This window comes from Watersipora subatra, chromosome 4, assembly GCF_963576615.1.
Source record: "Watersipora subatra chromosome 4, tzWatSuba1.1, whole genome shotgun sequence".
NCBI classification, from domain to species: domain Eukaryota; kingdom Metazoa; phylum Bryozoa; class Gymnolaemata; order Cheilostomatida; family Watersiporidae; genus Watersipora; species Watersipora subatra.
The window spans coordinates 61,443,337-61,456,778 of NC_088711.1; the positions used below are offsets into that span (position 1 = coordinate 61,443,337).

At 36.8% G+C, this 13,442-nt stretch overlaps 1 protein-coding gene across 2 annotated transcripts in view; it reads right to left on the reverse strand.

Annotated features, from left to right (window-relative positions):
- LOC137393483 (FERM domain-containing protein 5-like) overlaps positions 1-13,442 on the reverse strand; it is a 46,437-nt gene that overhangs the window by 28,259 nt on the left and 4,736 nt on the right. The window contains exons 4-5 of one of the 2 annotated variants that reach the window (XM_068080057.1): positions 8,337-8,415; positions 7,257-7,354 (exon numbers count right to left, since the gene is read on the reverse strand). In XM_068080057.1, the coding sequence (XP_067936158.1) occupies positions 7,257-7,354; positions 8,337-8,415 (177 nt within the window). Of the gene's footprint in view, positions 1-532; positions 557-7,256; positions 7,355-8,336; positions 8,416-13,442 lie in introns of those variants that run through there. The other variant, XM_068080058.1, reaches the window with a different exon arrangement.

Sequence of the window (13,442 nt, forward strand, 5' to 3'; positions counted from 1 at the left end):
ATGACTGTGAAAACACATAGATGTATGCTGTCAAGTTAATCAATCAGCTAATATGGACTGTGTCAAAATAAGCCATAAAATGACCAAGGTAAAAAGGTGGCAAAGCGATGCCTATGATGTCAATGACAAACCTCTGATGTCAATGAAAAACATATGATGTCAATGACAAACCTCTGATGTCAATGACAAACATATGATGTGAATGACAAACCTCCGATACCAAAAGATTTAGTTGGAAAAAGCAGTTGAAGTAGATATAAAAAACCTGTTTCGCTCACGTTCAATTTGATTCGCCTAGGTGCAATCAAAGCTTACAGCTGATTGGACAATAGCAAATGTAAAAATTATGTTATTTTTTACGACACAAGAAATGTAATCGCAAAATCAAAGAGAGGAGATAGATGGAGGGGTAATACTTTCCAGAGATCACCAAAGAGGAAGCAGCTTACAAGTCTTGTTTTTGTCTGCTGAAATATTCGTATTTCAACAGCTTTGGTTGGCATGCTACCCAGAAGACGTGATAGTGACTTACATTGCATAATGAGGGCAGTCAGAGCAGGTACATCACATGCTACCCAGAAGACACGATAGTGACTTACATTGCATAATGAGGGCAGTCAGAGCAAGTACATCACATGCTACCCGGAAGACACGATAGTGACTTACATTGCATAATGAGGGCAGTCAGAGCAGGTACATCACATGCTACCCAGAAGACACGATAGTGACTTACATTGCATAATGAGGGCAGTCAGAGCAAGTACATCACATGCTACCCAGAAGACATGATAGTGACTTACATTGCATAATGAGAGCAGTCAGAGCAAGTACATCACATGGTACCCGGAAGACATGATAGTGGCTTACATTAGACGGAATTCCAGTAACAAATAAGGAAAATCTTCACGCTATTATTGAGAAACTTTCTGACAGCCTTGACCTTAGCTATAATGAACAAGACATTGACGGAATTTTCCGAACCAAACAGTCTGGTGAAAATCCTAAGAGAGCAATTATTATAAAATTTAACAAGATGTCTGCAAGAGATGCGTTCTATGATGGAAGAAAGAGTATGGTAAAAAAATCAATTACTACGAAGTCTCTGGGATATGAAAACTCAGACAAAATCTTCATCAATGAACAGCTGCCTAAAACAACACAGGAGCTGTTTTATAAAGTCAGATGTAAAAAAAGAGACTTAAATCATAAATATGCTTGGACCTATAATGGAAACATTTTCATGCGTAAAGAAAAAACTTCAGAAGCAATTAAAATTTCTTCCGACAAAGACCTGATAGACTTGAACTAATCATTTCCATAATTTAATGTGGTTTTTCTATTACTAGCGCAACTATACCAGGCTTCGACGATACACCTGATTTACTAAATATTCATCATAGCGCTTTGATCAAACCTAATGCATTGAAGAGCATAGTACTAAAAAACTCTATAAACATTTTGCATATAAACATTCGCAGCATTCATAACAAGTTTTCTGAATTTGAACTTTTTTTGGCTCATCTGAATGTTAACTTTTCTCTTATCGTTATATCAGAATCTTGGCTTGGTGAACATTCATATATTAACAAATTTATTTTAAAAAATTATCGATTGCTTTGCAGTTCACGGCCAAATGAAGGAGGTGGAGGAGTTTGCGTGTATGTGGCAGATGGTTTTGAGGCTAGAGTTTTGGCAGCTACACTGGCTGGGGCGGAAGCGGTGTTCGCGTCGGTGCATTCTTCGGGGCGCCGGATTTTCTCGGTGTTGGCAGTCTACAGGGCGCCCTCGGGCGCTCTGCCGTCTTTTCTGGAGGATCTCGGAGCTTTGATCCCCACATTACCACCGGACACAATAATTGTAGGTGACATTAATATCGATCTCGGTCCCGAAAATATTCTTGACATAAACTCATTCAATTATGAAAACTTGTTAACATCATATGGTTTTTGCAACACAATTTTAACTGCGACAAGACTAGGTAGTACCAAAAATAGCCTTATAGACCACATAGCAACTAACCGGGTTGACTCTAACATAAACTCTGCAACAATAGATTTTAATATTTCTGACCATCAACCAGTTTTTGCATCAATTGAGTTTAAAATCAAAATTCCCAAGCGTTCAAATTTATCCATTTTCATTATTGACTATGATCAGCTAGCAATCAAGCTTGCTGAACAAGATTGGCGGGCGATAATGGATTGTTCTGATGTTAACAAAAGCTTTGAATCCTTTTCTTTGTCGTTCCAAAATTTAATAAAAATAGCTGGGAAGAAAAAATTAATTTCCACAAATCAGAAAAAGCTCAACTTTTTAAAACCTTGGATGAATCACCATCTACTTAAACAGATAAATAAGCGAAGAAAATTGCACATTAAATGCAAAAAAGAACCTTTCAATACTTCGCTCCACACCTCTTACCACAGTTTCAGAAATTTAGTCACAAATGAAATTAAAACTGCGAAGACTAAATTCTATAAAAAAGAATTTGATAAATGTAAAAATAATCAAAACGAAAAGTGGAAATTCATAAACAGATTGTTAAATAGAGACTCTAAAAATTCAGATAGCCCAACGAGCATAAACAAAGATGGAAAACTCCTAACAGACTCGCAAGATATAGCTGAGACCTTAAATGATCATTTCGTAAATGTTGGTAATAAACTGGCCAATGAGTTGCCACTTTCCGATATTCACTTTTCTAAATTTATGGACAACTGTGTAAATGATATTGATTTTAGCTTCCAGATAATTGACCCCTACCAAACACTGCAAATAATTGATTCTTTCAGTCTTCCTAAAGCAACCGGCTATGATAGGATTTCTCTCCGTGCAATAAAAGAAAATAAACTAGTCCTAATTCCAGTTTTAACACATCTTATAAATCTTGTTATACAACAATCTAATTTCCCAAATTGTTTAAAAATAGCTCGCGTAACTCCATTATTTAAAAAAGGAAATAGAACAGATCCATCTAATTACCGGCCCATTTCCATTCTTCCTGCTTTATCAAAAATTTTAGAGAAATGTTTGTCTTTGCAAATACGTGATTTTTTAGAAACCAATAACATCTTGTCGCCTAAACAATTTGGTTTTAGAAAAGGTAAAAGCACCACTACAGCAATAAACAGTCTAATGGAATTTTTATATACTAATTTAGATCAAAGTAATATAACTCAGGGCGTATTTTTGGATTTTTCAAAGGCATTCGATACGATTAATCACAAAATTTTAATTGACAAACTTTTTTACTACAATTTTAGTGTAAAGTCTTCCTCTCTTATTCAAAGTTATCTCCAAAATAGATTTCAATTTACCAAAACAGATACTGATTGTTCGCAAATGAGGGCAATTACGATTGGTGTTCCACAAGGATCAATTCTAGGACCCCTCTTATTTTTAATTTTTATAAATGACCTAGTAAATGCTGCACCTGCTTTGGATTGTATTTTATTCGCAGATGACACCAATATATTTTCAACAGATAATTCTAAACTCCAAGAGGAATTAAATATTATTAATGAATGGTGCCTATCAAACAGACTCATTTTAAACAACAGTAAAACATTTCAAGTAGTTTTCAAAAATCCGTCTAAAAACACTCAAAATTATAATCTAAGCCTTTCTTTAAACAATTCTCAACTACAAATCAAAGATTCGACTCAATTTTTAGGTATCACGTTAGACAACAACTTGACTTTTAAAAAACACATCCAAAGTCTCATCAAAAAACTTAATTACATATTACTAATATTACGTTTCATTCGCCCCTACCTAGACAAATCAACCATGATCAATTTGTACTACAGTTTTTTCTATTCTCTTTTAATTTATGGAATCGAGTTTTGGGGCCACGGCAACAAAACTGATTTAAACAAACTTTTAATCATGCAAAAAAAGGCAATCAGAATAATACTCAATTTTAAACCAAATCAAACAGTTTCCAAAAATTTTAAAATTTTAAAAATAATGCCAATTGAAATTTTATTCCAGTATCGCCTGCTAATGTTTTTAACAAATTCTTTCCCCATGGAAGAGTTGCAAGATTTTATGATAGATCATTGTCAAGATACCCGTTTAAAAAGTAAAAATCAATTAAAGTTGAAAAAGTGTTTGTCTTCTAAGGGACAGAGATCGATATTTTTTAGTGCAATGAAATTATATAATAAATTTTTGAGTGATTGTGCGGGCTCTGCTCCGGGTCAGCTGAAGGCGAAGTTGGTAGAGCGCCTGTGGGCGTCCTGGGACTGTCCTTCCTGACTCTGGTGCTCCGGAGTGTGCGTTTATCGCTGATTCTGTTTCTTTTCCTACTGCTTGCTGGGGCTGCCTTGACTCTAGCCTCTGGCTATCTGGCATGTCCTATTGCTACTCTGTGTATTTTTTTACTCATACTGTCATGTTATTATTACGCAATAAAAATCAAATCAAATCAAATCAAATCAAAATTGCATAATGAGAGCAGTCAGAGCAGGTACATCACATGCTACCCAGAAGACATGATAGTGACTTACATTGCATAATGAGGGCAGTCAGAGCAGGTACATCACATGCTACCCAGAAGACATGATAGTGACTTACATTGCATAATGAGAGCAGTCAGAGCAAGTACATCACATGCTACCCAGAAGACATGATAGTGACTTACATTGCATAATGAGGGCAGTCAGAGCAAGTACATCACATGCTACCCAGAAGACATGATAGTGACTTACATTGCATAAGGAGGGCAGTCAGAGCAAGTACATCACATGCTACCGGAAGACATGATAGTGACTTACATTGCATAATGAGGGCAGTCAGAGCAAGTACATCACATGCTACCCAGAAGACATGATAGTGACTTACATTGCATAAGGAGGGCAGTCAGAGCAAGTACATCACATGCTACCCAGAAGACACGATAGTGACTTACATTGCATAATGAGGGCAGTCAGAGCAAGTACATCACATGCTACCCGGAAGACATGATAGTGACTTACATTGCATAATGAGGGCAGTCAGAGCAGGTACATCACATGCTACCCAGAAGACACGATAGTGACTTACATTGCATAATGAGGGCAGTCAGAGCAAGTACATCACATGCTACGCGGAAGACATGATAGTGACTTACATTGCATAATGAGGGCAGTCAGAGCAAGTACATCACATGCTACCCAGAAGACATGATAGTGACTTACATTACATAATGAGGGCAGTCAGAGCAGGTACATCACATGCTACCCAGAAGACCTGATAGTGACTTACATTGCATAATGAGGGCAGTCAGAGCAAGTACATCACATGCTACCCGGAAGACATGATAGTGACTTACATTGCATAATGAGGGCAGTCAGAGCAAGTACATCACATGCTACCCAGAAGACACGATAATGACTTACATTGCATAATGAGGGCAGTCAGAGCAAGTACATCACATGCTACCCAGAAGACACGATAGTGACTTACATTGCATAATGAGGGCAGTCAGAGCAAGTACATCACATGCTACCCAGAAGACACGATAGTGACTTACATTGCATAATGAGGGCAGTCAGAGCAAGTACATCACATGCTACCCAGAAGACATGATAGTGACTTACATTGCATAATGAGGGCAGTCAGAGCAAGTACATCACATGCTACCCAGAAGACACGATAGTGACTTACATTGCATAATGAGGGCAGTCAGAGCAAGTACATCATATGCTACGCGGAAGACCTGATAGTGACTTACATTGCATAATGAGGGCAGTCAGAGCAAGTACATCACATGCTACCCAGAAGACACGATAGTGACTTACATTGCATAATGAGGGCAGTCAGAGCAAGTACATCACATGCTACCCGGAAGACATGATAGTGACTTACATTGCATAATGAGGGCAGTCAGTGCAAGTACATCACATGCTACCCAGAAGACATGATAGTGACTTACATTGCATAATGAGGGCAGTCAGAGCAAGTACATCACATGCTACCCAGAAGACACGATAGTGACTTACATTGCATAATGAGGGCAGTCAGAGCAAGTACATCACATGCTACCCAGAAGACATGATAGTGACTTACATTGCATAATGAGGGCAGTCAGAGCAAGTACATCACATGCTACCCAGAAGACACGATAGTGACTTACATTGCATAATGAGGGCAGTCAGTGCAAGTACATCACATGCTACCCAGAAGACATGATAGTGACTTACATTGCATAATGAGGGCAGTCAGAGCAGGTACATCACATGCTACCCAGAAGACACGATAGTGACTTACATTGCATAATGAGGGCAGTCAGAGCAGGTACATCACATGCTACCCAGAAGACACGATAGTGACTTACATTGCATAATGAGGGCAGTCAGAGCAAGTACATCACATGCTACCCGAAAGACATGATAGTGACTTACATTGCATAATGAGGGCAGTCAGAGCAAGTACATCACATGCTACCCGGAAGACATGATAGTGACTTACATTGCATAATGAGGGCAGTCAGAGCAAGTACATCACATGCTACCCAGAAGACATGATAGTGACTTACATTGCATAATGAGGGCAGTCAGAGCAAGTACATCACATGCTACCCAGAAGACATGATAGTGACTTACATTGCATAATGAGGGCAGTCAGAGCAAGTACATCACATGCTACCCAGAAGACATGATAGTGACTTACATTGCATAATGAGGGCAGTCAGAGCAAGTACATCACATGCTGCCCAGAAGACATGATAGTGACTTACATTGCATAATGAGGGCAGTCAGAGCAAGTACATCACATGCTACCGGAAGACATGATAGTGACTTACATTGCATAATGAGGGCAGTCAGAGCAGGTACATCACATGCTACCCAGAAGACATGATAGTGACTTACATTGCATAATGAGGGCAGTCAGAGCAAGTACATCACATGCTACCCAGAAGACATGATAGTGACTTACATTACATAATGAGGGCAGTCAGAGCAGGTACATCACATGCTACCCAGAAGACCTGATAGTGACTTACATTGCATAATGAGGGCAGTCAGAGCAAGTACATCACATGCTACCCAGAAGACATGATAGTGACTTACATTGCATAATGAGGGCAGTCAGAGCAAGTACATCACATGCTACCCAGAAGACACGATAGTGACTTACATTGCATAATGAGGGCAGTCAGAGCAAGTACATCATATGCTACGCGGAAGACACGATAGTGACTTACATTGCATAATGAGGGCAGTCAGAGCAAGTACATCACATGCTACCCAGAAGACACGATAGTGACTTACATTGCATAATGAGGGCAGTCAGAGCAGGTACATCACAGGCACGAGTTGCCAGCCTCCCATGAAATGCGTCTCTCCGTAGCTGCATGCACAGATAATACCTGTCAACAGATAGAATAAACAGCTACTCTCCAGATTTATACAACATACTGCATCATCCAAAGTAACACCACTGATACAGTAGTCCTTGACATGCTAAGCATTAACACTGGGCTAACACAGTGCCTGACGAACCGTGTTAATGATGCTCACACTTACAACAAAAGATTAACGATTCTGATTGATTCTGACTGATTCTGAATAGAATAAGAATGATAGGATAGAACCAGCAGTTAGTCTGGCTCAAGTCTTTTTCATCAGATTTCACTTAAAATTAATATTTTTAGCACCACCAACACTGGCCATAGGTTAGTCAATCAGGTTATACAATGTCATTTTTAATAACTTTTAAGCTGGAAAAGTGCGCTCAGTGCTAGCCAATTGACACCAATTTTATTGGTAAAGAATCAGTGAAAGTACAGCAGTAGACTAATCAATAATCAATAGGATCAATCAATCAATAGGACTAATCAATAATCATCAGTCATGAGATATAACTTGGAGGTTAACCTCAAATATTGCTCAGAGAAGAAAGTGGTAGTTGTCGAAAAGTAGTCTTGGCATCCAAAAACAAATACTATGGAGATGTTAAATAACATATTTTAAATGCCAAGTAAAATGTGAAAATTATAAGAGCAAAGGAAAATATAACTATTTCACAAGTCTACAATGCCTGCTCGCATCCTTAACCTTGCAGTTGTTACATCTGCTTATCAATGCCTAGAATGAGCCGTCATAGAGCCGATCTGGTGAACCATTGTCACCCAACTAACAAATAACGCAATTGTTAATGTTAGAACATCAGACCAATTATTTTGGTCAAAGACAGTGAGATGCAACAGTGTTCTGAACCAAGACCAAAATGTTGGATGTAGTGGTGATGAGATTGAAAGCAGGTATGATTGAACAAATCAGTGGCCATATTAGAGATAAACATCAAGTTAGATAAAAAGCCTCAATACCTAACGCGCTAGAGGGACAAACCTTGTAAGGTCCTCCTTGAGGAGAGCAGGAGAGGCGGGGTAGTATCTCACCCGGAAGCATATTGAATCTTTTACCAAGTCTGTAAAAAAGGAAAAGCCTCAGTAATCACGATTCCTAGTCACGAGAACTGTTCAGGGGATTTATAGATTAATAGTTGTAGCGATAATAGTTGTAGTGATAATAGTTGGAGCGATAATAGTTGTAGCGATAATAGTTGTAGCGATAATAGTTGTAGCGATAATAGTTGTAGCGGTAATAGTTGTAGCGGTAATAGTTGTAGCGATAATAGTTGTAGCGATAATAGTTGTAGCGATAATAGTTGTAGCGATAATATTTGTAGCAATAATAGTTGTAGCGATAATATTTGTAGCAATAATATTTGTAGCAATAATAGTTGTAGCGATAATAGTTGTAGCAATAATAGTTGTAGCAATAATATTTGTAGCGATAATAGTTGTAGTGATAATAGTTGTAGCAATAATATTTGTAACATAAACATACAGCAGAACACCAGATTGATGTGCACCATGTGAGATAAAACAGTTTTATGGAATGCTCACGAAGTAAACTGGCCATCTGTCAATAGTGAAAATTGGTGCTATACTAGTGGGTCACTTCATCTGTCATGGGTCGGAAAGTGTGTTACACTAGTGGACCACTTCATCTGTCATGGGCAAGAAAGTGTGTTACACTAATGGGCCACTTCATCTGTCATGGGCAAGAATGGGCGTTACACTAGTGGACCACTTCATGATAGAGGAGGAAAGTAATCACTGGTAAGTCATGTTAAGTAGTTGCTTCAATGACTGCAGGATTCAATTTCTGGTATCCACTTTCCCTCTGTTGCAGTCAGTCGAGGCAGCTAAGACTGTCCATGGTTGTAGTGTGCATATGACAGCCAATCTCTACTTAATTCCAGCAAAAACAAAGTAAAGCGTATTGACCCACAATGCCTAACATATACACAACAAGAATTCTTCTGATCTATCTATATAGATAAACCTCAAAGTTTGTATATATGTGTGTACTTCAGTTTGTCCAGATATAGCTATTACAATATTGGAATGAAGAGTCCGTATAGCAGAAGATTTGATCTCAGAACCTACCATTCGCCAGGCAAATATTTTACCAATTTTGCTACGTGAGATTAATAGATTCAATAGGCGATATATGTCGCTATGCGGGTGAAAATACACGTACCACTCTGCATACAGCGCAATGTGATTTTATGCTTGCTCTCACGGCTCTTATTAGTATGTTTACTGGCTTGCTCAAATTAGCCAATGGCAATGTACCAGGCTAATGGCAAGTGGCAGGCCACAACATTGCCTGCCACTGTTATATAACTGTTTTTTAATACCCATGCAGTATATACAGTATCTATCTAAGTGTTTGTCATTCTGATGTCTAGTTTATAGTGATTAGGTAAAAGACACACTCTTGCTATCACACTTGAACCACTAAAGGTAGTTCAAACTACTACTAAACCAAAGTTTAGTAGTAGTTTATTCAGGAAACATACATGCCCAGACATCCTAAAAACAACGCTTGCAGACCAATGCGCTGAGAGCGTCATCATGCATAATGATTATATGCATAATTAACCTAAAATGTTGCAAGGTAGCTGCGTAGCCTAGTGGTAGGGCACTTGGTTTGCATCTGAATGTACAGGTTTGATTCCTCTATATTTACTCTAGGCCTGCTATCGTGTAATATTGCAAGTATCAGTTATTTCTTGCTCTCTTTTAATTGCATTTATGTATATATATACATATATATATATACATATATCTATATATATATATCTATATATATATATATACATATATATATGTATATATATATGTATATATATATATATGTATATATATATATATACATACATACATACATATATATATGTATGTATATATATATGTATATATATATATATATATATATATATATATATATGTATGTATATATATATGTATATATATATACATATATATATATATACATTGGACTTGCAGCATTGGACTATACAGAGACGGCGGACTTGCGGTTTGCAAGGGTACACCCCAAGCTATAGAGAGAACAAAGAAACTAATATGATGCAACATATTTAATAAGAACAACTTGAAAATTACTATTGAGGCGAACAAACGATCAGTGAATTTTCTTGACGTAACTTTAAATCTACAAGATGGCAGCTTCAAGCCTTTCCAAAAATCCGGCAACACAATACTATATGTGCACAAACAAAGCAACCATCCACCTTCCATATTGAAAAACTTACCAGACAACATAAACAAACGATTAAACGCACTTTCATCAGATGAACAACAATTTAACAGCACAGTGCAACCATACCAAGAAGCACTCCACAAGAGTGGATACAACAACAAACTACAATATGAAACCAACACGAATAAACCCAAAAAACGTAACAGACAAAGAAAAATTACATGGTACAACCCACCATTCAGCGCCAATGTTGCAACCAATATTGGACAAAAATTCTTCAACATAGTTACAACATGTTTTCCAAAGAAACACCCACTCCAAGCAATATTTAATAGACAAACCTTAAAACTGAGCTACTCAGTAATGCCAAACATGAAAACAATCATTGATGGGAACAACAAAACCATTAATAAAACCAGTACACTACAAAAAGAAGACAATGAAAAAAGTTGCAATTGCAGACAAAAGAACAACTGCCCTTTGGAAGGAAAATGCAGAGCCAAAAATGTGATATATCAAGCAACAGTCAGCAACAATACAAACAACCACGTAGCGACCTACATAGGACTTTGCTCAACCGAATTCAAAACTAGATACAGCAACCATAAAGCCTCGTTTAATCACAAAAACAAACAACACCACACAGAATTGAGCAAACACATTTGGAAGTTGAAAGAAAACAACTCAACATACAACATAACATGGAAAATATTAGCTCAAGCACAACCATATACAAACAAGACAAAACGATGCAAATTATGTTTACTTGAAAAATACTTCATAATATGCAAACCACACTTAGGCACATTAAATAAAAGAAATGAATTGACTTCTAATTGCAGACATGCTAGGAGTTATCTTCTCGGTTACACTCAGCACTAAATTACATTATTAAAACAGCGAGCCCATTTCTGATATTTTGGCACATTCGGTAAAGCTTTTCATTTTAGTACAATTGCGTCTGAGGAGTGCTTCGCACGAAACAGATTTGTAACGCAAATACTAAAAGTTTACTTTTTTCGCAATAATTTTTCAAATATATATATATATATATATATATATAGATTAACATTCTCGTATTACGTTTATAAACTTTCTTATACATGTAACTTTTGAAGTTTATAATATAAGCTTTTAAAGTTTGTTTCATTATTATTTCAGATTTGCGTTTTATCAAACATAATTTTAAATATCGTGTTTTTAAACGACAATAAAGTTCAAACATTGTTCACTTTCCTATCAATTTTAGTTAGTTTCTAATTTTTATTATTAATTAATTATCTAACTATTTTTGCAGACAATAAAATAAAATTGTTCTAATAAAATTGAAACTACAAAACATTACCATAGTCTGTCTTTTAAAAAAAAATCTGTTAAATACAAGTATTCTCAAGTTACCTAATAAAGTTACCCATTATCTAATGCCTCCAAAGAAAAGAACCTGCAATGAATCATCAGAGGAAAGATAAGACTTAGAAAAGACATGTTGAGGAAAGCCGCTGCCAGAGCTTTGTAAACTGAAAAGCAAAGAAATGAAAGGCTTAGCAATGGCCAGACAAAGGACAGCACAACTCCGAGCATCAAAGACTGATCAGGAATGTCAACTAAGATGAACAAATGACCGAGAGAGCATTGCAGCAAAAATTCCCTAGAGACTGATGAACAACGTGCACAACGACAAGCGTGCGATCGAGAGGGGATTGCAACTGTAAGATATTTGAAGACTGACAAACGTGTTTGGTTTGCATCTGAATGTACAGGTTTGATTCCTGTGAGGTGCAATATTTTTCCTAACACTAGCTTTAAACGGACAGACAAGCTCATATTATAGTAAAGATTTAGACTAACTTAAGTTACTAGCTTAAGTTACTCAAATATATTGGGTAAAAAAACTTAACTAATGACAACTGAATAACCTGCCACTGTTTATAAGCTGCTTTAAATGTGGAGCGAATGAAGTAAGACATTTGTTATAGCCATGCCGTGAGATTTTAAATATCTGAATTATGCATTGATCGTACACACACAGAAATAAACAAACACCTTCGTTTAAACGTTTAAAAGTTAGAATGGTAAATGTAGTATATGGTGATAAAAATAATTTTTCTATGCAAAAACCTTTTTTTACTACTCGTGCGATGTTGGGCATTCTGTAGTACATTCATATAAGTTACCAAAATTTTACAGTAGCGCGAATCTTTTAAGCTTTTTTTTAAATTGGGGGTACATCCAGAACTGAGCAGTCTGTGTACAAACAACATACACTTAAATAAATGAAGGAATCATTACCATGAGAATTATTCGTTAGCTTTATTAAAAAACAGAACTGCGTTTCCTGTTTGTGTGGTGAGAGATACGTATCTTGAAAGTTAGCCAAGGGGATTCAAACAGAGTTTCTATAATTCCCCTTCCACTAGCTCAGGTTGTACCCTCAGCAAATAACATGACAATAATGTAACAAATACATGACCATTAGTATGACAATCATGTCATAGTTACCTAGTTTCATAGATTTAAGAAGTATGTTGTCATAATATAATACACAATATGGACAATATATATAATATTGTCTGGAGGGTCCTGAAACTATATTCGACTTGAAGAGCAGACAACAGCCTCTGATTTAGAGAGACTGCATTCATACATAACATGTTAGGTTAGGGGCTTTCTCACTAGGTTATGTGCAGTTACCAACCAAGTGAAGGACAGTTACTGGCAAGTGTAAGAGGTTTGTATATACTATTTGGCCTACCAGTATCTCAATCCAACATTCCTAGCTTATAGCCATATTACCACACTGACCAGATGACTGGAATAGAGTGGCGAGGAGTTATACTTTTATGTCGAGGAGAAAGTAGGAGTAAAGAATGTGAGAGAGTA